Source organism: Prionailurus bengalensis, chromosome B1 (assembly GCF_016509475.1).
Source record: "Prionailurus bengalensis isolate Pbe53 chromosome B1, Fcat_Pben_1.1_paternal_pri, whole genome shotgun sequence".
Lineage (NCBI taxonomy): Eukaryota > Metazoa > Chordata > Mammalia > Carnivora > Felidae > Prionailurus > Prionailurus bengalensis.
The window spans coordinates 58941215-58966571 of NC_057344.1; the positions used below are offsets into that span (position 1 = coordinate 58941215).

Below are 25357 nucleotides of genomic sequence, written 5' to 3' on the forward strand. Positions count from 1 at the left end.
CCTGTTTGGCATTTCATATAAATGGAATCGTACAATACGTAGTCTTTTGTACTTGGGTTCTTTCATTTAGCATAATGTTTTCAAGGTTCATCCATGTTGCAGCATGTATCTGTACTTCATTACTTATTATTAGTATTGCATCGTATGGATATACCTCATTTTATTCATCCATTAATCCACTGATGGACCTTTAGATTGTTTCTTCCTTTTGGTTATTATGAAACATGCTTCTATAAACAGTTATATAAAAAAAATTCATACATACCTATGTAAACAAAAATTCATTTACTAATATCTGAAATCTAAGTAAAAAAGTTACTAGTCTTTTTTCAACAAATGATGCTAGGACAACTGGCTATCCACATACAAAAGAATAATAAAGCTGGACCTGTTCCCTCACACCATACATAAAAATTAACTCAAAACAGATCATAGGCCTAAATGTAAGAGCTAAAACTATAAAACTCTTAAAACATAGAAGTAAATGCTTGCAACCTTGGGTTAGGCAATCAGTGGCTTTGCAAATAAAACACCCAAGTCCAAGTGACAGAAGAAGTAACAAATAAACTAGACTACATCAGAATTAAAAAAAATCCTTCCCACCTAGAAGTGAGACGCTGTTATATATCTGGTATCTAACAACAACAAAACAATATTTACATTGTTCTTGGCACATTGGACATTGTTCTTGGCACTTTACACATATTAGCTCATTTAATCCTCACAACAACCCCATGAAATAGGTAATACTCCATTTCATAAATTAAAAAAACAAAACAGAAAGTTAAAGGATATACCTAAGGTCAAACACATACTAAGTAGTTAACAGGAATTCAAATTTAAGCAGTTTGATTCCAAAGGCATTTCTTACCACTATGTAACACTGCCTAAAAATAGTTGTATGGTTAGTTTGACTGCATATGTATAAGATAATGTGGACACACTTCTGAGGAGGTTAAGGACTCTTAGGTAGTGCCTTCTCCCAAAACACTTATGCACGTTGCACTTTGCTTTCAGACAATACAATCCTACCCTTCACCATTTTTATCCCTCTTTGTCTCTGATTACAGACAACTTGTCCTGTATTACTTAAAATGCTGAAATGAAAAACTGTTGCAATAGCAATCATGGGCACTTCTCTGCTACCACCACTCATGTCCCTATGCTTTAGCAGGGGTCTACGACAATAACACATCCCATTCTCATTGTCAGGTTGCTCCAGATTCATTTTAAGGCCTTAGGAAGCCTACCTTTACCCCAGGGAGAGCTAACTGCCTCTCCCGGTATATACTTAGAAACTGGTCTTCAAACTTTTTTGACTGTGGCCCACAGCAAGAAACATCTCTCACTGACATAGTGAGAAGTGTTCCCAAGTAAAACCAAAGTTTAGTATACTTACTTTGTGGAAAACAATCATACTTTACTTTCTATTTTCCTTTTCTTTTACTGGTCACAACGCAGTTGATTTCATGACCACATATTAAAATGTGCAATTTGACAAACACTGAACTAAAATACAGACGTTAATAAAATGACACCTGAAACTGAGCTTAATAGTAAATTTCAGTCACACATGGTCAGCAGCCTAAGTCTCTTCTCAAAGGGGAATAGCCAAATAATAGTTTTGGATGAAAAAGTAGGCATATTTATTTACTAAGACTATCATTATCTCTAGAGTCAATCTCAAAGATGTGGGAGCTGTCATCCCTGGCATTTATAGTCATAATGCAGACTACTGTCCTATCATACAAACAAAACATACACACTTTTTATTAATTATGAAAGAAGGCAGCAGAAATCCAAAATTCTACATATTCTGACTATCCAGTTTCTTCTGTATATTAAGTACAGGAAGTCTAGTCCTCACTGTGCTTTTTTTTTCCTTCCCTCTGTGACCCTACTGATAAGAAATGGTCATCCTGGTGAGGGAGGGGAAAGTAAATGTAAGTTGATAGTGGAAGTTCCAGAATGTTAGCAGACTCCCACATGAAAGATTAAAAAGGTAATGGCAAGTACAGTACTAAGTTCTTAGTAGTTGGTCAATTAAATGCCTGCTAGATAAATGAATAAAGTATATACTCTTGATATTTGTTCTGCCATCCACGGTCATATTTATTTGTGATCTATTTAAACTACAAAGATTTGGTAATTAAAACCAAATTCTAGGGGTGCCTGGGTGACTCAGTCGGTTAGGCATCCAACTTCGGCTCAGGTCATGATCTCGCGGTCAGTGAGTTCGAGCCCGTGTCGGGCTCTGTGCTGACAGCTCAGAGCCTGGAGCCTGTTTCGGATTCTGTGTCTCCCTCTCTCTCTCTGATCCTCCCCCGTTCATGCTCTGTCTCTCTCTGTCTCAAAAATAAATAAACATTAAAAAAAAAATTTAAAAAAAAATTCTAAAGCTGAACAGAGTAAGCAGCAATGCTGAATCCATTACCCAATTCACTGTTTTCTCCTCTGTTCCATTGCCATCCCAAAGTAAAAAGTCACATCCTTACGTAGAGATGATAAAGTGGATATTAAGACAAATGTATAATTGGAAACAAATTCCATGTTCATTTATTAGCTATGAATGTAAGATAATTTGTACATTACACAAATAAAAAGATTTATGAAATCTGCTTTCTTAAATGGCAAGACGAGTAAACAGAAAATTAATCTTTTTGATTTAATTAAGGTTGTAATGGACTACAAAAACTTACAAATTAAACATGTTTATTTAAAAAAATTTTTTTAATATAACTTAAACCACCAGTCTCCTGTGGCTTTGTGTAGGCACAAAGCAGAGACCTCAATGCCAGGAAAATAGCCAAAATTATAAACCTAATCTATGTGGCAGGAGATCTGCTCACATTGTGAAATCTTGACACACAAAGCATTTCTGACTTAATGACAAGCCATGAGATATTAAAGTGTCAGTTATTTTTAGAAAATAGAGCTAAAGATAGTAATATGAACCAGATTTTATTGAAGGTTTTAAATTCAGATACTGTAAGCAAAATAAATTTAAAGATTAGGCTTTGTTTTGGGGCACCTGGGTGGCTCAGTTGGTTAGGCGTCTGACTCTTGATTTTGGCTTAGGTCATGATCTCCTGGTTCGGGGAGTTCAAGAGTTTGAGCCTCGGAAAGTGCTTGGCATTCTCTCTCCCCTTCTCTCTCTGCCCCTCTCCGGCTCCCCTGCTCGGGTGCTCACTCTCAAAATAAATAAATAGACTTTAAAAGAAAAAAAAAGATAGGCTTTGTTTTTATACTGTTGTTTTAGAATACAAAGAGTTTCTGACATCAAATAAAGAATATTTGTTCTTTTAATTTACACTTATTAGATGAATTAATTTGTAGGAAGAGATTTAATTTTCTAGTTGGCTAAAAGAAGTAATGGAAGTATAGTAAGGATCTGGATCCTAAAATCATTTTACAAAGAGCCCCAGGGCAGTAAAAATACCATCTAACACCTGGAATTCCAAATAATGTGTAAAAACAGCTAACTAATGATACTTTTTGGAGGAAATAAAAATGATCAAACTCATATATCATAATAGTATATATAAAAGTAACAAAAAGCCTTACTCAAATACATTTCTGAGCTAATGAATATCAAGAAATAATTTCAGGTAGAAACTAAGACCCCCCAATTTTTATTTTAGGCCCCACTCTTGGAGCTTTAAGATTATTATTAGTCTGGCATTCAAGCTCTCCGAGGCTCTGGCACTCTTCTGCCTAGCTATACTACCCCCTTTACTGACCCACTGATAAAACAAAGCTTATCAGGGAACAACATACTAGGCAATTTATACCCATTAGAGCATTTATTCATTCTATCCTCTCTACTAGGAATGTTGTATCAAATTCTCATGGGTACCTGAAAACTTGGCCTACTTTGATAGCACTTGTCAAAACAGACTGATCTCTTCCTCCCCTAAAATCCCACAAACCATGTACTTTATACCATTCACTAGAAATGCATTAATTTCCTTGGGGTTTGTTTCTTTGTTTTTAAACTTGGGAAGTTTTCTTATGACCATGCCAGGCTCCAAATGGCAAGTATTACAGGGATATACATAGTGAGAAGCAATATTTCCTCAAATTTGAGAGTACGAACCAAATTATCTGGATTGAATCCTGACTTCTCTTTCTTATTTCTTTACCTCAGTCTTGTCAACAGGAAAATGGGGATTATAACAGTATCCAAGTGACAAGTCTGTGATGAGGATTAAAGAATTTGTTACATGTGAATGAACTGATATACCTAAAGCACCTACAAAAGTATCTGGCAAACAGCAAATTCTATACTAAGTATTAGCTATTACTAATATTACTATTACTACCACCATCATTCTCCACAGCACCTGGTAGTGCTATATATATACACAAGAACTCAATAAATAATTGAATGAAACAATTAATATTCAAATAAGTTTTAAAGGTCCCTCATAGAGTAAATGGAGCCTCAAGGCCCAAAAGATAAAATCCAGAAGAAAGGCCTGGTAGATTTCAGAGAAGAATTCAACTCACCAAACTACTTAGACTTCATGAACAAATTAAGAAAAAGTCAAAGTATTGGGGCGCCTGGGGGGCTCAGACAGTGAAGCATCTGACAGGCTCAGGTCATGATCTCACAGTTCATGAGTTTGAGCCCCTCCCCCCCCCCCCCCCCCCACGGGCTCTGTGCTGACAGCTGGGAGCCTGCTTTTGATTTTCTCTCTCTCTCTGCCCCTCCCCTCTTGTACCCTCTCACCCCCCCTCTCAAAAATAAATATTTTTAAAAAAGAAAAAGAAAAGGTCAAAGTATTGAAAAACTAACAATTCAAATGAACCAAGTTTTTTATTTTTTTATTTTTCCTGATAAAAATAGAAGAGACATTTTATGAAAAAACTTGATAGTTTCTGTATGGGAAATTTTCTGTATAGGAAATTTATCTTAAAAATGGCTATTTCTAAAATGCCATCTTAATTTCTAATCTATCAACAATATGTTAATTCTATGTTTAATCTACTTACATTTCCAGTCTCTATATTACCAACTTAAGTAGGAAGCTTCATCAGTTACCATCTCACCTTGAAAAGTAGAACTGAATTTTATTTACTCCACAAAGGTAATCCCTAGCCCTCAGAGATTCAGTTACAGATTCATGTTTACTTTATTAATATCCTTCACAATGTTATACTTTGATTATCTGCCTCTTCATTCTTTATCAGCCTAAAGAGATATTTCTTTTTATTTAAAAAAAAATTTTTTTTAACGTTTTATTTATTTTTGAGACAGAGAGAGACAGAGCATGAACAGGGGAGGGGCAGAGAGAGAGAGAGACACAGAATCAGAAGCAGGCTCCAGGCTCTGAGCCATCAGCCCAGAGCCCCAAGTGGGGCTCGAACTCACAGACCGCGAGATCGTGACCTGAGCTGAAGTCGGACGCTTAACCGACTGAGCCACCCAGGCGCCCCAAGAGATATTTCTAGTCATTGTAATTTTGTCTTCACAGGAAAGCTAATTCAGTTTTCTTCATTTATGCTAGCTGCCTGTTTCTACATCTCCAGTTCCTTTGTGTTGACCCATGGCTACAGTAGGTCATAAATTATAGGAAAACAAATAACCTCTTATCCATAAATATCAGGATGCCACAGTATGGTCAAGTGAGCCTAATAACTGACTGAACAATGTTACTTTCAAACAACACTGGCTTATTAGAGCAAGTCTCATCAAGGGATAAGGAACCTATCTGGGCTGACAAGAGGGTGCCTGATTTAGACCTTAAGCAAGATTCCTAAAAGACTATATATGAAAATAGAAGAGAAACAAAAAGCTTATGTTTTTAGCAATAACCACATCAATAACCATGCTTTACTCTCACATAAGCTTTGGCTAGTTTCTTATTATTTGCATATCTCATACAGAGATGAAGTCCATCATAAGTTCAGTCAAAGACTGTCAAGCTTAACACTGGGAATTTAGATTTCCCAAGCCCAGGTTTTCTGGTTTATCATCATCAGCAAACAGATGTTGTAATAGCTCAGAGAAAACACAGTTTGTCTTGTTTTACAGTTTAATTACTGATTAGCAAATACCGTGACATTTGAACAGTCACCATTCATTCACATTGCTTCCTGTTTAAAGAAATCCTTACCAGAAGAGGGATGACAAAAACATAGGAAAAAGGAGAGTTTATGAACACATTAAAAATTGGGGGGGGGGGGGGACTTCTGGGTGGTAGGATTGAGAAATTTTTATTTTCTTTTTTATGCTTTCAGATATTCCCCCCAAATTAAAATATGTATACATATATATGTATACAATTTTATGGAAAACAACTTTGTAAGAGAAAGTATACCATATGTTAACATGATCTTCATATAGTTTTTCTCAAAATCTAAAAAGTTAGCTTTTACTAACAGAATACTACAATATATTCAATGTTACAACTGTTCAGAGCCTAAAATAGTGTCTAGTTGACACAATACAACCAATAAATATTTGTTGAATCTCTTAACATTTTCTAATCCTAATGGAACTTCTTACTAAAAAAAAGAAAGTATTACCAGAATACAAACTGTATTTTAACTAAAACAGGTGAAATAAGCTCAGGAAAATCATAACTTCCTTATTTGCTTCATAAATAAAAGTTTGGGTTAACCCATAATGAGCTTATATCTCATACAGTAATTCCAATTAATGTGGCTCATAAATGAAATCATCTAGCTAAGAGGTTTTTCTTAAGGTTCAATTCTTTTCTAGAACAACTACTACCAGCCAGTCTAATTTTAGAATAGTTTAAAAAAAAATTTAAACGACAGTTTTATTAACATGTAATCAGTTTTACGAAGACCCAGGCAGTGCCTACCAAAAGATTTACATGAATGCTGGGTGCTTTTCTGGTTTTTATAAACTAGTGACTATTATATTTTCTAATGTGTAACAATACCCTAAATGTTTTTATAATATCAATTTTTATAAAATACCCGTAGGAGACAATGCAGTTAATGTTAATCAGCTGGAATATATATTAAATGAAAAATATTAATATATAAAAATTTGTTCATCTTTATTGCCATCTTAAGGTGTTCTAAAATGCAGAGAGAGCTTTTACTATAAATTTACTTTGTTGTGGCAAAATCTACATGGTAACTGGCAGCAGCTGAAACATACAGGTGCACAGGCACACACTCGATTTCTCTGTGTAAATTAAAGGAAACACATAAGTTTTCCAAAGGGAAGAAAAACATTACTTTTTAGGTGCTAACATGACTCCAGTTAGCTATAAAAGCGGATTAATGCATTTTCGCAGTTAAATAGAGAGAGGATTTTCACACAGAAGATGGAGTCGGAGTCCCAGTCCGATGTGCTCTGAAGCAGTACTAATCTGCACAGAGAAAACAATCAGGGACGACTACAGAGCCATTCAGAAGGCTGCATTTGCTCCTTACTAACATTCCAGGGCAACTAAACAACACACTACAATATATAAAGGACATTCCAAAACCTGTTTAAACTACAGAACCACCCAGCCACATGCAAAACATACCAACAGAGGATTCACAGCAAGGGGATGGTATTACCTCTTTTATGTAATTCCCTCAAGGGAATACAGTCTCCTCCCCCGTCATAAGGCAAATAGGGATCGGAAGAAGCATCCATGATTAGAATTTTTATAAAGAAGAAGAAAAAGAAAAAGAAAAGCTCGCTAGCTTAAGAAAACACTGGCATTTTTTCCACCCCTGCACCAGCGGGTGAGGGAGATGCCATATTTGATGAGGGTTAGAACTGTATGTAGTTCGACTCGCTGAAGCAACTGGGTTCTTCCACAGTGGATGATGTCATCAAAGGGAAATTATTGCAGCCTGGTTGCTAGTGGCTACAATCTAGCAAGGCTTAGAGGCGGAACAGCCTTCTTAATCAGGTCCTGCTACGTATGATGATGACTAAGCTCCAAGTGTAACAGACAAAACTGGTTTGAGAATTTTAAAGCTCTCACCATGCAGCTTCTAGAACATCAGTGGCAACTATAGTAAAACAATAGAAACATTATTTCGTTTTCATTTTAAAATAAATATAAGGGAAACCAAATATTTAATACAAGAGATGTGAAAGGGAAATACTGGATGTAGACAATGCCTCTTTTCAATTCTAATGCAGAAAAATGAGAGAAACACACTAGTAAGATTGCAATACTTTATAATATAAATGCACTGATTTTTATGTACATACCAAAGCCTTCAAGAGACTTTGTTTTAAAAGTCTATTCTTAATTATCTAAACTGTACTACAGACCTCTATTGTGGATTAAAAATTTAGTAACTGAACAGCTGAAGTGTTTTATCTCACTAATCCCCTTCAGCAGCCTCTTGTTTCCTTCCTTCAAGGAACTAGCTAATAAGACATTCTAGCTTTTGAGTAGGAAACATACTAAATAACTTAGCTATTATTTGTGGAAACTATGCAAAAAGATTTACTAGATAGGAATTTTTCTCTTTCTTCCTACTTTTCGTACCTCACAAAGATTTGTGCTTCAAAAAAAGGCTTTTAGTAAAATGTGTCTCCAAAATGTATTCCAATTGTCTCTTTGCTAAAAATTTTCATGGAATTCAGAAATAAAGTAACTCTTCGTTTCAAACTGTCATTCCAAAATAAAAAAGCTGATGCTCGTTTAATATGAATTTACATTTTTACAGCTCTCTCTGAGGTGATTCCTCTAGACTAAGAGATTCTCCTGAAGTAGCTATGTTGCTGCAGTGCCACTAAATAAACATGTGCTGTCGATGAGAACAATTCCACACGAGGAAGAGGTTCTGTAAAATTTATTTTCCTAAGTATTGAATGAGCCAACCTTTAAGGTCCATTCCTAGTCAAGACATTTATATGAGAAATGGGTTTAGAGAAGGAAAGAAACGACTCAGCTGGCAGTAAAGAGAAGGGACTAATTCTATTTGTCCAGTACATTAAGTTATTCAAGATCCTTTTTAAAATTAGGTTAAAGTTTTATATTTCAAAAAGTGTGAACCTCAGAAAGCTAGCTCTTCTTATAAAAGCTTACCTGAGATTTAGGAAAAAGGAATATGGGAAAGGCATATAGTCTAGAGTAAAGACTACACTAGGAATATCTATCTAATTCTGATTACAACTATTAACATTTATCATAAGACTGTGGGTCTTTTTTTGTTTTGTGTATTTTTCAAATTCTCCTAGATTTTTTTTTAAGCAAGGAAAGCTTTGACAAAGAGCTGACTTTACTAAATTAACCAATGTAAGTTTCTTCCTCCGTGGTCTTTTGGTATGTATATTCTACTGTTATAAGACTTTAAAAATATATATATGCTATACAGCATTTATGAATAACTTAGTTTTTATGATATTCTTCGACGCCTTTCAGAGAAAATGAAAATTTATCTGTAAGTTTTCCTGGTATTTGTAGGCACTCTCTTAACTTGTTTTTCCTGATTTACAACTTGGTCTAAAAGGAAAAGTGAAAATTATAACTAGCTAGCAATAACTAGAGGAGGAAGAATACCTTCCCTATAAAATATATTGACCATGTTGCATAAGTAAAAGTTTTGTAGCATAAATATAATCTCAACTGTTTTTAAAGAACAAAACTTATGTATATCTAACACATAACTGTATTTGTACAGAGTGAAGTCTAGAATGAGAAATTGTATTTGTATAGCGTTAAGTCTAGAATGAGACACGCCAAACTCTTAGTAATTGTTATTACTGAGGAAGGAAAGAGATAGAAGTGGGGGAGGTTAATGGTACATTTGGTTTTTACTATATATAGTTCCACACGGTTTTACTTTTTAGACAAATATATTACTTATTACTGAAGTTTTTAATTATACTACTTTTTTAATAATAAATCTGAAAGCTGAAAAATTTTTCAAAAGTAATCAAATCTCATGCTTAAGAGATCCATGGCTGCCACTTTTGCTTAAAAGAATGACTACTCAAGCTAAAGTGCTTTTCAACTGTACTTTAGAAAAGGACAAAGTAGATGGGAAGGTGTGGCAAAAGAGGACTTTGACACAGAGTCGGTTATTGTCAGTTTAAGAAACAATTACAGTTAGCATGGAGCTCAAGTGGAAAGAGAAGAAAAGACAAATTTAAGAATCTGAAGGCACAACTCGGGGGGGGGGGGGGGGGGAGCTCCATAAGGGGACAATGCTCCAGATGGAACCTCTGAAGAATAAACACACTAAAATGGTAGCACAAAAATGAACTTAAAAATTCAGAAGGGGAAGATATTTCTACTCCCAAATGCACCCTCAATTCTAACCTCAGCCTTGATGTGGGATTCTAGATAAACCACAACCTCTCTGAGATGTGTAAATCAGGGAGGCAGAATAGATGACTATAGTATTCTAACCACACATATATAACTACATATATATTTGACTATAGTACTATAATGTTCAATCTTTAAGTCCCTTCTAACATATATGATCCAAGAAATCTACAACATTAGATTTATAGTCAGGAAAAAAAAAAAAGGGAAGTGGGGAGACCTATACAGAATTAAAACAATAGGTGCCTGGGTGGCTAGGTTGGTTGAAAAGCCAACACTTGATTTTGGCTCAGGTCACGATCCCAGGGTCTGAGATCAAGCCCTGCAGCGGACTCCACGTTGAGTGCGGAACCTGCTTAAAATTCTCTTCCTCTCTCTCCCTCTGCCCCTCTCCTCCCTTGCATGCTTCTCTTTCTCTTTCTCTAAAATTAAAAAAAAAAAAAAAAAATACAGGTGCGTGGGTGGCTCAGTCAGTTGAGCATCCAACTCTTGATTTTGGCTCAGGTCATGGTCTACGGCTTATGAGACTGACCCCATGTAGGGCTCTGCACTGATGGCATGGAGTCTGCTTGGGATTCTCTCTCCTCTCTCTCTGTGGCCCTCCCCTGAACGCTCCCTCCACCTCGAAATAAATAAATAAACATTTTTTTAAAAATAAAATTAAATAATAAAAAAACAAGTATTAAAAGAAAAATCAATCTCAAAGTACAAATTTTTATGAAACAACTGAAGAAATGAGAAATAAGCAAGACATGTGATTTTAAGCAACTATATTTTAGATGTAATAATGATGAGGGAGCCAAAGAAGCTGAGGGCAAAGCACAAGTTAACCACCTTCCCCCCACCCTTCCACCCCGGCCCCAACCCCCAGGTAGGATATATGTGATATTCCTCAGGTACTCCAGGCTGCCCAAGAACAAAGGAAAAGGAAAAATAAATGGTTAACTGATAGAGATTACAGTCAAGCAGGACAGAAGTTTCCATCAATTTGCAATGATTTTAATGATTTACAAGAAAAAAAGGCAGTCTCCAGAAGCCTACAGACTCAGTTTCCCGCAGCCCTAACATCACCCTCCCCTCCACAGTGATGTGGGGAACAAAGGCAAGAAGAAAATGTAGATAAAATAAATTCTTTATAACCTGTAGCCCACTGACAAATACTTGAGATAGGCAGATTAAACATTCCTCCAGGAACTTCCTATTGTCCTTATGTTAATGCTTTGCTAGAAGGAAAAATAACTTGAGCTCAGCAAGAGCAAAGCTTCCAGTGTCTTTAGCATATGAAAGTCCTTTTGGGATTTGGGGCCTTTACCAATGCCCCAACTCCCAGATATATATAATCAGTCATTCCTCACAACCCCAGTGCAGCTCTTCCTGCCCAAGGGTCCTATCCTCATGCTTTAATAACCTCTTTGCACCTAAGACATCTCAAGAATTCTTTCTTGTCCATCAGCTACAGATCCCCTCAAAACCTCATCAATAATAGCCTATAAAAGAATTCTTATCTCTTAGAGATACATAATGAAATACATTAACTGCGTAATAGTTAAAACAGGTAAAAACAGATTTTATTCAAGACTACTGCAAAAGGGGAAAAGAGATCTCAATACAGAATTTGGCTCAATTCCCAATATAACAAGAAAAAGCGGGAATTCACAACCAAGGAGAAGGGGTGGGGGTTTTCAGTGGATAGAAAAATAATTATTAAGAGGAAACACCTAGGGTAAGAGAGATTCTCACTAAGCAGACCTAACAGGATTCTGGCTGAAGGCAGCCCTGGGTGATAGGACATCACCTGGAAGGTAGTGAGGGATGTGGAACTCCAGGGTGTTGAGGGTACAGGATTCTGACTAAGCCAACTTGACAGGATTACTGCCCAAACTGAGCAATACAAAAACAAGACAACATTAAGACCAACAGTTGAGACTTGGTTGGGAAGAGAATTCAAATGAGCCTGACTAAAGTTTGATCAGGGTGAGACTCTATCACAGTGTATCTATCTAAAATCATATAAGGTTTCCAATTTATTTCAAAATTATAGAAAGTAGTAAAAAAACAAAATTAGCCATGAATTGATAATTATTTAAGTCTTGAGAACAAAAAGCACATAATCTCTTCCCTGTACCTTTGCATATGTTCTAAATTTTCTATAAGATGCTTTTTAATGATTATAAATCACTTATGAGATAAACGTTAACAAAAAAATTACATCCTTGAATCCTCAAACTAAATTATTATTATCGGAAGTGTCAGATTAACTTTAGTTTATATTCTATTACGTATAGCTGCTATACATTTACATTTGACACACTATTGGCATTCAACTTTAACTTGTATTGTCAATTGTCCTCCCTGAGCAAAAATATCAAAGGGGGAAAAAAAGAGAGAGAGAGAGAGAGAGAGATAGCAAAGCTTTCAAGAAAGACATGAATTCAAGCTATACAGATAGCTGCAAAGTTACTGCAACACAAAAGAAAGAGGACCTGGAAATTCTTCAGAAATGACACACCAGAAAATGAACAAAAAACACAAAATGGTTTTGCAATATTCAACCTCACAAACATAAACGCTTCAGTTCTCAACATGGCTGTCTGATTACTCAAATAATGTATCATAAGATTAAAAACATGAAAACATCATACAATGATCACTTTCTCAAAATCGAAACCAAAAACAGCCAATAATTTTAATGCCTAAGCAATTCCTTTTCAAGAAATGTGTCAAATATTTTCATGCATGTGCATAAACTGGTACAAAGACTGAATAAAAGACTATTTTAAGAGTTCTAAGTTTTAGAAATACTGAAATGTAAATATAACAATATTATATTAAGTGTAAATATACTAAAATGCTCCAATTAAAACATAAGCATGGGCCACTTGGGTGGCTCAGTCAGTTAAGCATCTAACTCGATTTTAAACCAGGTCAAGATACCACAGTTCCTGGTTCGAGTCCCCTAGTTGGGCTCCACACCTTACATTGGGAGTGCCTGCTTGGGATCCTCTCTCTCTGCCCCTCCCCAACTCGTGCATGCTCTCTCTCTCTCTCTCAAAATAAATAAACTTAAAAAAAAAAAAAAAAGATAAACACTATCTAATTGGATTTTTTAAAGCCAAGTATATAATTATGAGAGTATCAGCTAAAACATACCAATGCAGAAAGGCTGAAAGTAAAAGGATTAAAAGAATAGAGCATGTGATCCCTAATCCAAAGAAATCCGGGGAGCTATATTATATCAAAGGACATTTTAAAGAAAATTGGAAATAGATAGAGGTACTTCAAAGTAAGGTGGTTCAATTCACCAGGAAGATGTAACTTACTAACATGAAATCAAAGTATATAGAGCAAAAATTTACAGAATGACAAGTGGTAGATTAGTCTACAAACACGGTGAAATTTTTTAATACATCACTGTCAAATACCTATAGAAATAAACAAGGAGAAAAATCAATAGGGAAACTAGAGACTTCAAAGGTAGAGTACCAAATTTTACCTGATGGACGCATAGAGAAAAACATTAACCAAACACTTCACATTATACACTCTTCTATAACATGGGTGGAACACGGACAAAAATAGACTTTTTACTGGTCCACAATGCAAGCCTCAAAAAATTTCAATACACTGATAAGACACAATGTATATTCTTTGACAACAATGTTCTAAGTCAATTTGAAACAACCAGAAATTCCTCATTTGTTTGGAAATCATGAACTATATTTCTAAATAACCTGTAAGTCAAAATAGGTATCACTGTGGAAGTTAGAAATGATTTTTAATTTGTGATAATGATAATGAAGGCATATGACATGGTGATAAAAACTGTATTGGGAGAGACATTTAGAGCTTTAAATGTATTCACCTGAACAGAGAAGAAGCTTAAAATTAAGAAGCTAACCTTATTTCAAGAAGCTAGGAGGAAAAATACAGCAAAATAAACCCAAAGAAAGTAGAACAAAATATAATCAGAAATTAATAAAGCAGAAAAATACAAATAGAAAAACGCAACAAAGGCAAAGCTAGTCCATTGGAAAGACTAATGACTGATGAATCTGCAGTGACAATGATTAATAAGGTGAAATGGGAAAGAGGATAAGGAAGGGGAAAGGAGGGAAGAACTCTCTCAATGAGAGCACAAACCATGATCAGGAAGAAAAAGAAGGCAAGACTATGGAAACTGCAGGCAATCAAATGACTTTATGCCTTTTTAAATTTTTTAAAAAGAAGGTAAATTTTGAAAAAAAATACAACTTACCAAAATGATCTAGAAAGAAACAAAATCAGAATAGTGCTATTAACTATTAAAGAATTTGAAATATTAATTTAAAACCTTCTTATAAAGAAAATTCTAAGCCTAGAGTTTCTTTGGAAAATTCTACCAATATTTAGGAAGAAATAATGCCCGCCTTTTATAAACACTTCAGAGACTGGAAGAAGGGGCCATCATCTACAACTCACTTTGTAAGGGAAATAGAATCTTAATACCAAAATGAGAACAGTATGAGAAAGGAAAGCTACCAGCAATCTGTTATGAACAGATGCAAAAATCCTAAACAAAAGTAAACCAAATCCAGCAATTTGTACATTAAAAAAAAAAAACCCGGGGCGCCTGGGTGGCGCAGTCAGTTAAGCGTCCGACTTCAGCCAGGTCACGATCTCGCGGTCCATGAGTTCGAGCCCCGCGTTGGGCTGATGGCTCAGAGCCTGGAGCCTGTTTCCGATTCTGTGTCTCCCTCTCTCTCTGCCCCTCGCCCGTTCATGCTCTGTCTCTCTCTGTCCCAAAAATAAATAAACGTTGAAAAAAAAAAAAAAAAAACAAAAGAATACACTAAAATATCAATGATCTAATTGAGTCCATACAAGGAATGCAAGGTGATTTAAGCATCTGAAAATCAACTGTTTATTAATAGACAAAAAGGAGATATAAATCAAATGATCATCTCAAAAAACGGAAGGAAAATGACAAATTCAACAACCAATCATGATTTTACATTGTGTACTCTTTAAAAAAATTTGTTTTTGGGGTGCCTGGGTGGCGCAGTCGGTTAAGCGTCCGACTTCAGCCAGGTCACGATCTCGCGGTCCGTGAGTTCGAGCCCCGCGTCAGGCTCTGGGCTGATGGCTCAGAGCCTGGAGCCTGTTTCTGATTCTGTGTCTCCCTCTCTCTCTGTCCCTCCCCCGTTCATGCTCTGTCTCTCTCTGTCCCCAAAATAAATAAACGTTGAAAAAAAATAATTTTTAAAAATTTGTTTTTGACGTTTATTCATTTTTGAGAGACACAGCATGAGTGGGGAAGGGGCTGAAAGAGAGGGAGACACAGAATCCGAAGCAGGCTCCAGGTGCTCAGCTGTCAGCACAGAGCCTGACGTGGGGCTTGAACTCACGAACTGCAAGATCATGACCTGAGCCAAAGTCGGACATTCAACTGACTGAGCCACCCAGGTACCCATACATTGTGTACTCTTAAATCAACTAGGAATAGATGTTAACCTGTTTAATCTAATGAGAGATAACACAAAAATCCAAATTAGCATCATACTTAAATTAAACTTAAGTAAATCATACTTAAGCACCATACTTAATGGTGAAACTTCAGGATCAAAACAAGACAAAAGACACTGGCAATCACTATTTCCATACAACAGTTTACTAGAGACTAGAGTTCCTAGCCAGTGCAGTCAAGCAAGGGGAAAGGAAAGGAGAACACTATAAAGATTAGCAAGAAACAACATGGTCATTATTTGCCAATGGTATGACTATAATCTTAAAAGACATCACAGGGGTGCCTGGATGGTTTGGCTGGTTAAGTGTCCGACTCTTAATTTTGGCTCAGGTCATGATCTCACAGTTTGTGAGAGCAGGTCCCATGTTGGGTTCTGCACTGACAGCAAGGAGCCTGCATGGGATTCTCTCTCTCCCTCTCTTTGCCCCTCAATTCATTCTCTCTCTCTCTCTCTCTCTCTCTCTCTCAAAAAGAAGGCTGGACAAATAAATCATTACAATTAGAGTTAAAAATCAATATTCAAAAAACTAAATTTCAAAATATACCAGCAGACAGAATATATTTTTTAAAATGTTTATTTTTGAGAGAGCATGAGCAAGGGAGGGGCAGAGAGAAAAGGAGACAGAGGATCCAAAGCAGGCTCTGTGCTGACAGCATTGAGCCCAACTGAGGTGGGGAGGGGTTCAAACTCAAACTGTGAGATCATGACTTAAGCCGAAGTTGGACGCTCAACCGACTGAGCCAGCCAGGTGCCCCCAGCAAATAGAATATTAAAATAAAAACAGCATTAAATAGCAGTAATATTAAAAAAGAAAATCCAGGAATGAGTGTAACAAAGACAAAAGTCACTAGGAATGACTAAAAACCTCATTGGAAAACATTTAAAAAGACTCAAGTATACAGAGAAGTATACCATGTTCATGAGTTAGATTCAAACTGATCTATAGACTCAATTAAATGCCAATCAAAAACCTGAGGATTTACCTCCATTTTACCTTAGTCTATACTTTCTAGCAAGTTCTTTCTAGCTTACCTTTCAACTCAGACAAAAGACCCAAAGGGCAAACCATCCTGTGATGGGAACTGAAACTACCCCTCAAGGAATAACAACTGCCCTGACACCAGCAAGACCCCTCATAATTGACATGAAGGCAATGACTGATCTGACCTTTACTGCCCACCTGCTTATACCCACCAACCTTTGTCCCCACATTTTCCTTATATAAACCTAGAAGTATTTTCAGCACTTTGGAGACAGTCTTTGAAATGCTAGTCCATTGTCTTCCCAGTGTTGCCTCCCTGAAATAAACTCCTTTCTTGTTTCACCATCACTGGTCTGTCTCTGAATTATGTCAGCAGTGAGTGGCCAAACCTGGTCTGTTTGGAAACTCTGGAGCCAGGTGCTCTTGCACCCTGTTACAAACCCAACAGGCTTTTTTTTTTTTTTTTTTTTTTTTTTTTTTTTAATGACAAATCATGCTAAAATTTACCTGGAAATAAAAAGGCCCAAGAATAATCAAGACAATCTTAACAATAAAGTGAGAGTATATGCTTTACCAGATACTGAGACCATTTTAATCACAGTAACATTATAAACAGAATGCTTTTGGCATAAAGCTAAAACAAAACAAAGCCACTCACACAGAACAAAGAGTCAAGAAATAGATCCTCCTATATATGAACCTTAATATATTCTTAGGGGTGGCCCTACAGAAGAATAGATAAAAAATGATTTTCTTAGTAACTGGCATTAGGACAGCTGGTTGTGTATATGGACAAAAAAAATTAAATACACCCTAATCCATTCACACACACACACACACACACCCCACTCAGGTGATTATAGACTCAAGTGAGAAAGGCAAATAAAACTCTTACAAAATGATGTAAGAAAATATATTCATAACCTCAGTGGAGGGAAATTTTTCTTAAGACACAAAAAGCATCAGCCATAAAGCAAAAGATCAACACAGAGGACATTATAAGAACATTTGCTCTTAATTTGTCCATCATAATGCTACAGACTGAATGTCTGTAACCCACCAAAATTTATATGTTGATGGTTAATCCCCAGTTGATGTTATTTGGAGGTAGGTCCTTTGGGAGGTGATTAGGTCATGAAGGTATTCAGGAATGGAATTAGTGTCCTCACAAAGAGACTCCAGAGAGTTCCCTCAAGGACACAACAAAAAGATGGCAGACTGTGAACCAGAAGCAGCCCCTCCTCAACAGACATCCAGTCTGTCTGTCCTTGCTCTTGGACTTTCCAGCCTCCAAAACTGTGAGCAATACACAGAACTGAAAACCACATTTGTTGCTCAAGCCACCCAATCTATAGTACTTTTGTTACAGCAGCCCAAATAGACTATAACAGAAAATGAAACAGGACCCACAGAATATGAGATATTTTTAACAATATGACCAACAAAAAGCTTATATATAGAAAATAAAGAACTTTTACAAATCTCTCAGGCACATCAATAGAAAAACAGGCAAATGACTTAAATAGGTCTTCAAACAAAATTTTAAATAGCCAATTAGCATGAAAAATTGCTCAATCTCCTCGGCAACCAAGGAAGTGCAAATTAAAACCACAAGCAGAGGGACACCTGGGTGGCTCACTTGGTTGAGTGCCCAACTCTTGATTTCAGCTCAGATCATGATCTCACGGTTTGTGAGTTTGAGCCCTGTATCAGGCTCTGCACTGATGGCATGGAGCCTGCTTGGGATTCTCTCTCTCCCCTTCTCTCTGCCCCTCCCCTACTCATATGCACTCTGTCTCTCAAAATAAATAAACATAAAAAAAAACACACACACAACCAGAATCTATTACACAGCCAACAGATGGACAGAATTAAAAGTGTGACAATATCAAGAGGTTGAGGAATGTGGAGCAAAGGAAGCTTTCATACACATTTAACTTGAGTGTAAGCTGGAACACCACTATGGAAAGCATAACCTATGCCCCAAAAGGTTCACTCCAAATGAAATTTATGCACATATTCACCAGGATGAATGCAAAATATTCAATGTAGCACTGCTTACACCTGCCAAAAACTGCTGATAATTCAAAGACCCATCAATATTAAAATAAACAGGTAAGCTGGTATATTCATAAAAAAGAATAAGATAGTCTAGAGCAACACTGCAACAAACACCTACTGCATATAATACAAAAGAATCTTGAAAAGCACACTGAATAAACACAAGCAAGAAATACATACTGTATGATTTATTTTATTAACTTAAATCATCTATAATTTTCTAAAACAGACAACGCTAGGGGCACCTGGGTGGCTCAGTCGGTTGAGCGTCCAACTTTGGCTCAGGTCATGATCTCACAGTTTGTGGGTTCAAGCCCTGCATCAGGCTCTGTGCTGACCACTTGCTCAGAGCCTGGAGGCTGCTTCAGATTCTGTGTCTCCTTCTCTCTCTGCCCCTCCCCCGCTCATGCTTTGTCTCACTCTGTTTCTCAAAAATAAATAAATGTAAAAAAAAAATTTTTTTAATAAAAAATTAAAAAAAATAAATAAGACAGACAATGCTAAATTGTCATTTTAAGGATGCATACTTAAATTATCAAGCCATAAAGTAAAGCAAAAAAAAAAAAAAAGTGACTAGACAAAGAGAAAATGGCATTTATCTGTAAGGAAAGGAAAAGAATTGTGATTGGGAAGGTACCCACAGGAGGCTTCTGAAGTATAGTAATGCTTTATTTTCTTAACCTGGTTGTGCTGTAAAAGTGCCTGCTTTGTGATAACTCATTAAGCTGTGTAATTATGCCTTTATGCATTGTTCTGATATGTGTTACATTTCACAATTCAAAAGTCTTTGAGTTAGAAATTTATCCTACCTTTAATTCTATTATGATCTAACATGGATTTATTATTCTTTTTTCCTTCCCTACCCTAAGCCACTCTACTCTAATCTTATTTACAGTCTCGATTAGTTACAGAAAACAAGTTTGGAAGTGTCTACACTGACTTTTCTTTGTTCTAAGCACAGGTTCTCCCAAGGAATTTCCTCTAAATGACAGTAGTTTGGAACTGTTTAAACAGATCCGTAGACTCCCCATGATTTTATGTATTTACTTCTGTGTATGATCTTACAGGCTTAGCTCATAACTTCTGAAAGCTTTTTCAAGTAGAATTCTTAATTGGAACCACGACACAAAATATGATTTAACCAACTCTTTTCTCAATTCTCCCCAAATCACTTCGTAGGTAACATTCTACATGCACAGGAGAAATGTTAATTTATTACATCATGTCATTGTGAGAGAGGTAGAATACACACACAAAAACTATTTACTGACTTGGGGAGCCTGGGTGGCTCAGTCAGTTAAGCGTCTGACTCTTGATTTTGGCTCAGGCCATGATCTCACCATTTGAGAGATTATGAGCAGAGCCCCATGTCTGGCTCTCCGCTGACAGCACAGAGCCTGCTTGGGATCCTTTCTCCCTCTCTCTCTGCCCCTCCCCCATGTGTGTGCGTGCTCTCTCTTTCAAAATAAATGAACATTTTAAAAAAAATTATTCACTGACTTAATTTCAGTTAACTTTCTGTGAACTTCTTAAATAGTTTTGTGGTTTTTGGGGGGGGTTGTTGTTTTTTGATGTTGTTTGTTTTTGCAGAGCAATGACAGTAATTGTAGGGGATTTCTGGGGTATAAATCATCAGGTTCTATATTATCATCAAAACTAAGCTCACTTCTTTCCAATGTTCTTTGGGATAAGTCAGTGCTTGACTAGCTTTCCATTGGTATTTTAGACTATTTTTATCAAAATATACTTTATAGTACCAAGTTATTTTTCTCTGTTCGTTAGTAACATCTTGAATTATAGCACTTCATAAACTTAGTATGGGTTAGTTTTCCCCAAATGCACTACCTTGCTTTTACACAAATACACAAACTAGGGAGGTCCCTTAGTCCACACACATTAGTTAGGTGAAGTAGACTGCTCTAACTGAAGTGACCTGGAGATAGAGGTGAAGAAAATGTTTACAAGGTAGTTGGCAACAGAACATAGTGTCAAATTTATTAAGAATATGACACTACTTGAATAGGCATCATATGAACCTCAGAATTATTTATTTCTGAAATTCTCAGTAGACCATTTGAAAGAGTTTTTTACCTTTTTCCAATAGACAGCTATTAAATGGTAGTGGTAGCATTTTATTAACTTAATTTTAAGAATTTCTAAAACATCTTTACCAAGAAGATTCACGATGTAACCATTTCATGCTTTTTAAAGGCTTAATAGTTAAATGTTGCCAAATCAAATTTAGAGCCAAGTGCCTCACTATGAGAATAATGCCATCAACGTTATCAGTAGGTACATGCCAGAGAAAACAGTAAGACTAAAATCAACTTATCTACTAAAGACAACATGCACAAACATAATCTTTGAAACATTGTAGCAAAGTCACATCATCCTAATTCAGCACACATTTCTTGGATTTCTGAGTTCTACCACAACTTTACACTCAGTAATTTCTTTTTGCCTATAAATCCACATACAAGGATACAATATTTACTAAAAAACTACTCTTGGATTATTTTATTAATAATGTTTTCTACCTGCAGTTGATATCAAAGAATTTCATTATTCTTATTCACAGAAAGCAACCAACTCTAGCTTAGCAGCATTCAGACTTTTTATCTTAGGAACAATGTACCCACGAATTTTCAAAACTTTGTATTCACTACACATTGACAGATAAAATAAATACCTTCCTCCCAGTAACTTTTTTCTAGGAATTTAGAATACATTTGTGTATTCAAATATCTTTCAATGGTTAAAAACCACTAAGATAAACTTTTGCACCATAAGGCAATGCACTTAATATTAACTGAAAAACTTCCCACCTAGTAGATGACATTACTAGCTTCATATGCTAGAAATTTCTAACCCTCCCTTTTACCCACCTCCAACCACCACCCAATAATCAGTATGTCTGTTGATTTTACTTCTAAATCTACTTTGAATCAGTCTCTCCATCTGTCACTATGCCAGTCAGACACCGTCATCCCTCTTCTGAGGGATTCCCTCTTCTACCTCCCTACTCTCAATACCTACCAATCCATTTGCTCACACAGCTGTTGAATGATATTTTAAAAATACAAAGACCGGGGTGCCTTGGTGGCTCCGTCGACTCTTGATTTCGGCTCAGGTCATGATCTCCCGTTTCATGAGACTGAGCTCCATGCCCCACGTTGGGCTCTGCACTGACAGCACGGAGCCTGCTTAAAGTTCTCCCCTCTCTCTCTGCCCCTCCCCTGCTTGTGCACCCTCTCTCTCCTCAAAATAAATAAATAAACTTAAAAAATAAAATAAAATAAATTACAAAGATCATATTACTCCTCTGCTTCAAAACCCTTCAATGGTTTCATATCACTCTCAGGAAAAAGTCCCAAAACTTTAAATGCATATTTCAACCTTGCTTAACTACCCCATCAGGCACATCCCGCTATTTTCCAGATCTTATTCTCCATACTCCAACCATCATGCATTCTCAAGCTCAGGCTCCTTCTTCCCTGAAGGTTTTCTCACAAGCAGTTCCCTCTACCTGTAACAGTCCCCTGTAGCCAACCTGCCAGCACCCACAAATCACCTCTTCCCCTTCACCTGTCAGACTTCTCATTTTTCAGTTCTTACCTTAAGTGACACATCTTAGCTTTCCTCACTTACGTGTTCTCACACCTACACCTCCTCTTTACAGCACTTACCATAACACAACTGTAATTGTTTCTTCTGCAATTATTGTTTATTTCAATGGTACTCTCATTGGAGTACAAACTCCTTAAATGAAAGTCTCATATCATTCTTGTTCACTGCTCTATCCCAAGCATCTAGAATCGTATCTGGCCCAAAAGGAGCCTAATAATTATTGTTGAATGCAATATGCACAGAATTGAGTCCAGAAAAAAAATACCAAAATTATCAGTTATCTATGGGTAGTAGGATTATGAATGAATTTCATTTACAACCTTATATCTTCATCATTCACATTTTCTATAATAATCACATTTTGCTTTTATTATTTAAAAGTTAACTCTTCCCAATTCACTTTTTAAAATAAACCTTCTTTTGGACTAATTTCAGATTTACAAAAAATCAGTACCAAGAGGTCACAAATACCTCCCATTCAGCTTCCTCAACTGTTAACATCTTATACTTATTTTCATGATACATTTATCTAAACTAAGAAACTGACAATGATACATCACTATTAAGTGAACTCCAGACCTTATTTAAATTTTACCAGTTTTTCTATTAATGTCCTCTTTCTATTCCAGGTTTCAAACCAGGATACCACAATGTATGTTAACACATCTTCCTAACGTTAACTTATCTTCCTAAATTGGTATATGACTATTTCTCAGGCTTTCCTCATTTTTCATGACCTTGACTGGTTAAGTATCCTGCAAAATATCCCCTCAGTCCAGGTTTGTCTATTGTTTCTCTTGTAGGTAGAGTTATAGGTCTTTGAAAAGAAGTATCACAAAGGTGAAGTGCTCTTCCTATCACATATTAGGGGTATGTAATATCCATATGACATCATCAGTGATATTAACCTTCATCACTTGGTTACAATAGTGTTTGCCACGTTTCTCCACTGCAAAGTTACTATTTTTCCCTTCTTTCCTATTCTATTCTTCAGAAGTAAGTCACTAAGTCTAGCCCACCCTTAAGGGAGAAGGAGTTAGGAAATAAACTCCTCCTCCATGAGGGTAGAATATTTACATAAATTATTTAAAATTCTTTTTTTTTTTTTAAGTTTATTTTCATTTGTTTGGAGAGAGACAGAGACCGTGCAAGTTGAGGGAGGGCAGAGAGAGAGGGAGATGGAGAATCCCAAGCAGGCTCTGCAACGTCAGCACAGAGCCCGATGCAGGACTTATACTCACAAAACTGTGAGATCATGACCTGAGCCAAAACCAAGAGTCCGATGCTCAACTGACTGAGCCACCCAGGAGCCCCTATTTGGAATTCTTCTACAAGGGAGACTTGTCTCTTTTCCTCCATTTATTTATCATTTATATCAGTTTATATCATTTGTGTCATACGTATGTGCTCATTTATATTTATTTTACACTTTGGTTATATTCCAATTGTACATTATTTTGTTGCTCAAATTGTTCCAGTTTCAACCATTTAGAGTTCTTTCAAATTAGTTCCTGTGTTCTCTGGACAATCCCTCATCCCTTTGTTTTTTGAGCACTTCCTTACTTCTGGTACTACGCATAATCTGGGCTCATCGTGTATATTCCCTGCTCAGTTCTAGGTCAGCATCTCTCCAAGGCAATCCATTACTAAGTCCTGAAGTTAATCATTTACGATTTTTATGAACCCAGACTAATCTATCTGCATGTCATGATGCAATCTGATAGCTGATAAAGTATAAGCAAGTGTAAACTTTGAGTACCCAAGCCAAAATCGCCACAAAGGACTCTCATACATAATAGCAACACTTCTGCCATTTCTTTTACTATATTCTTTGGTTTCCAAAACTGAGCTGAGTTGGGTAGGTAGAATGTCTTACATTCATTTTTCAAGTAAGAAAACTGAGAAACAGAAGTGATGACAGAGGTGCCTGGGTGGCTTTGTCAGTTAACCATCTGACTCTTGATTTCGGCTGAGGTCATTATCTCACAGTTCACGGGTTCTAGCCGCACATCAGGCTCCACACTGACAGTGCAGAGCCCGCTTCCAATCCTCTGTCCCCCCTCTCTCTCTCTTCCCCTTTCTCCCCATTCTCACTTGTTCTCTCTCTCAAAAATAAACATTAAAAAACAAAATAAAACCAAAACAGCAACCTTTTAATGAGCTTCTGCTGTGTGCATGCCAATATATTAGGTGTTGTAAGAAGGGAGGATAAAATAGGGCACCTGGTTGAGCGTCCAACTTCTGCTCAGGTCATGATCTCACAGTTTAGGAGTTTAAGCCTTGCATCAGGTTCTCTGGCAGCACAGAGTCTGCTTGAGATCCTCTCTCTCCCCCTTCTCTCTCTGCACCTCCCCGCTTCATGCTCTCTCTCTCTCAAAAATAAGCATTAAAAATATTTTTTTAAAAAAGAAGAGAGGATAAGATAAACAGCACCTGTGGCTGCCCATGATATACTAATATCCCCTCCTCACAAAAATTTAGAAATAAGGAAAATAAGATTGCTCATCAAGAGTTAAAATATGTAGGGGCACCTGGGTGGCTCAGGTGGTTGAGCAGCCAACTCTTAATTTTGGCTCAGGTCATGATCCCAGGGTCATGAGATAGAGCCCCATGGCATGTTCTGCACACACACGCTCTTTCTCTCTCTCTCCAAAAAAAAATTTTTTTAAGTTAAAATATGTTAATCAATACATAATGAATCATCTCTAAACAAAACCATGCAGACAGAAAAATAAACGATAAAATCAACAAGATTTACTAGGACAATTATACTGGAAAAAAGTACAGCTTAACCTAGGAGGAAAGCAGACTGTAAAGAAAAAGACAAGGAAAGTCAAGAAAGCAAACACAGTATAAGCAATACAATTTACTACATAGGTGGGGCCCCTAGCCCAAACCTGAGAAGTCTGGTAAGG

General features: G+C 36.5%; 1 protein-coding gene across 4 annotated transcripts in view; it reads right to left on the bottom strand.

Annotated features, from left to right (window-relative positions):
* CLCN3 (chloride voltage-gated channel 3) overlaps positions 1-25357 on the bottom strand; it is a 97330-nt gene that overhangs the window by 49546 nt on the left and 22427 nt on the right. Inside the window, exon 1 of one of the 4 annotated variants that reach the window (XM_043565768.1) lies at positions 7549-7818. The exons of 2 other annotated variants lie outside the window; for them this stretch is intronic. In XM_043565768.1, the coding sequence (XP_043421703.1) occupies positions 7549-7627 (79 nt within the window). In that variant the 5' untranslated portion in view covers positions 7628-7818. Of the gene's footprint in view, positions 1-7548; positions 7819-25357 lie in introns of those variants that run through there. One more of the 4 variants, XM_043565787.1, reaches the window with a different exon arrangement.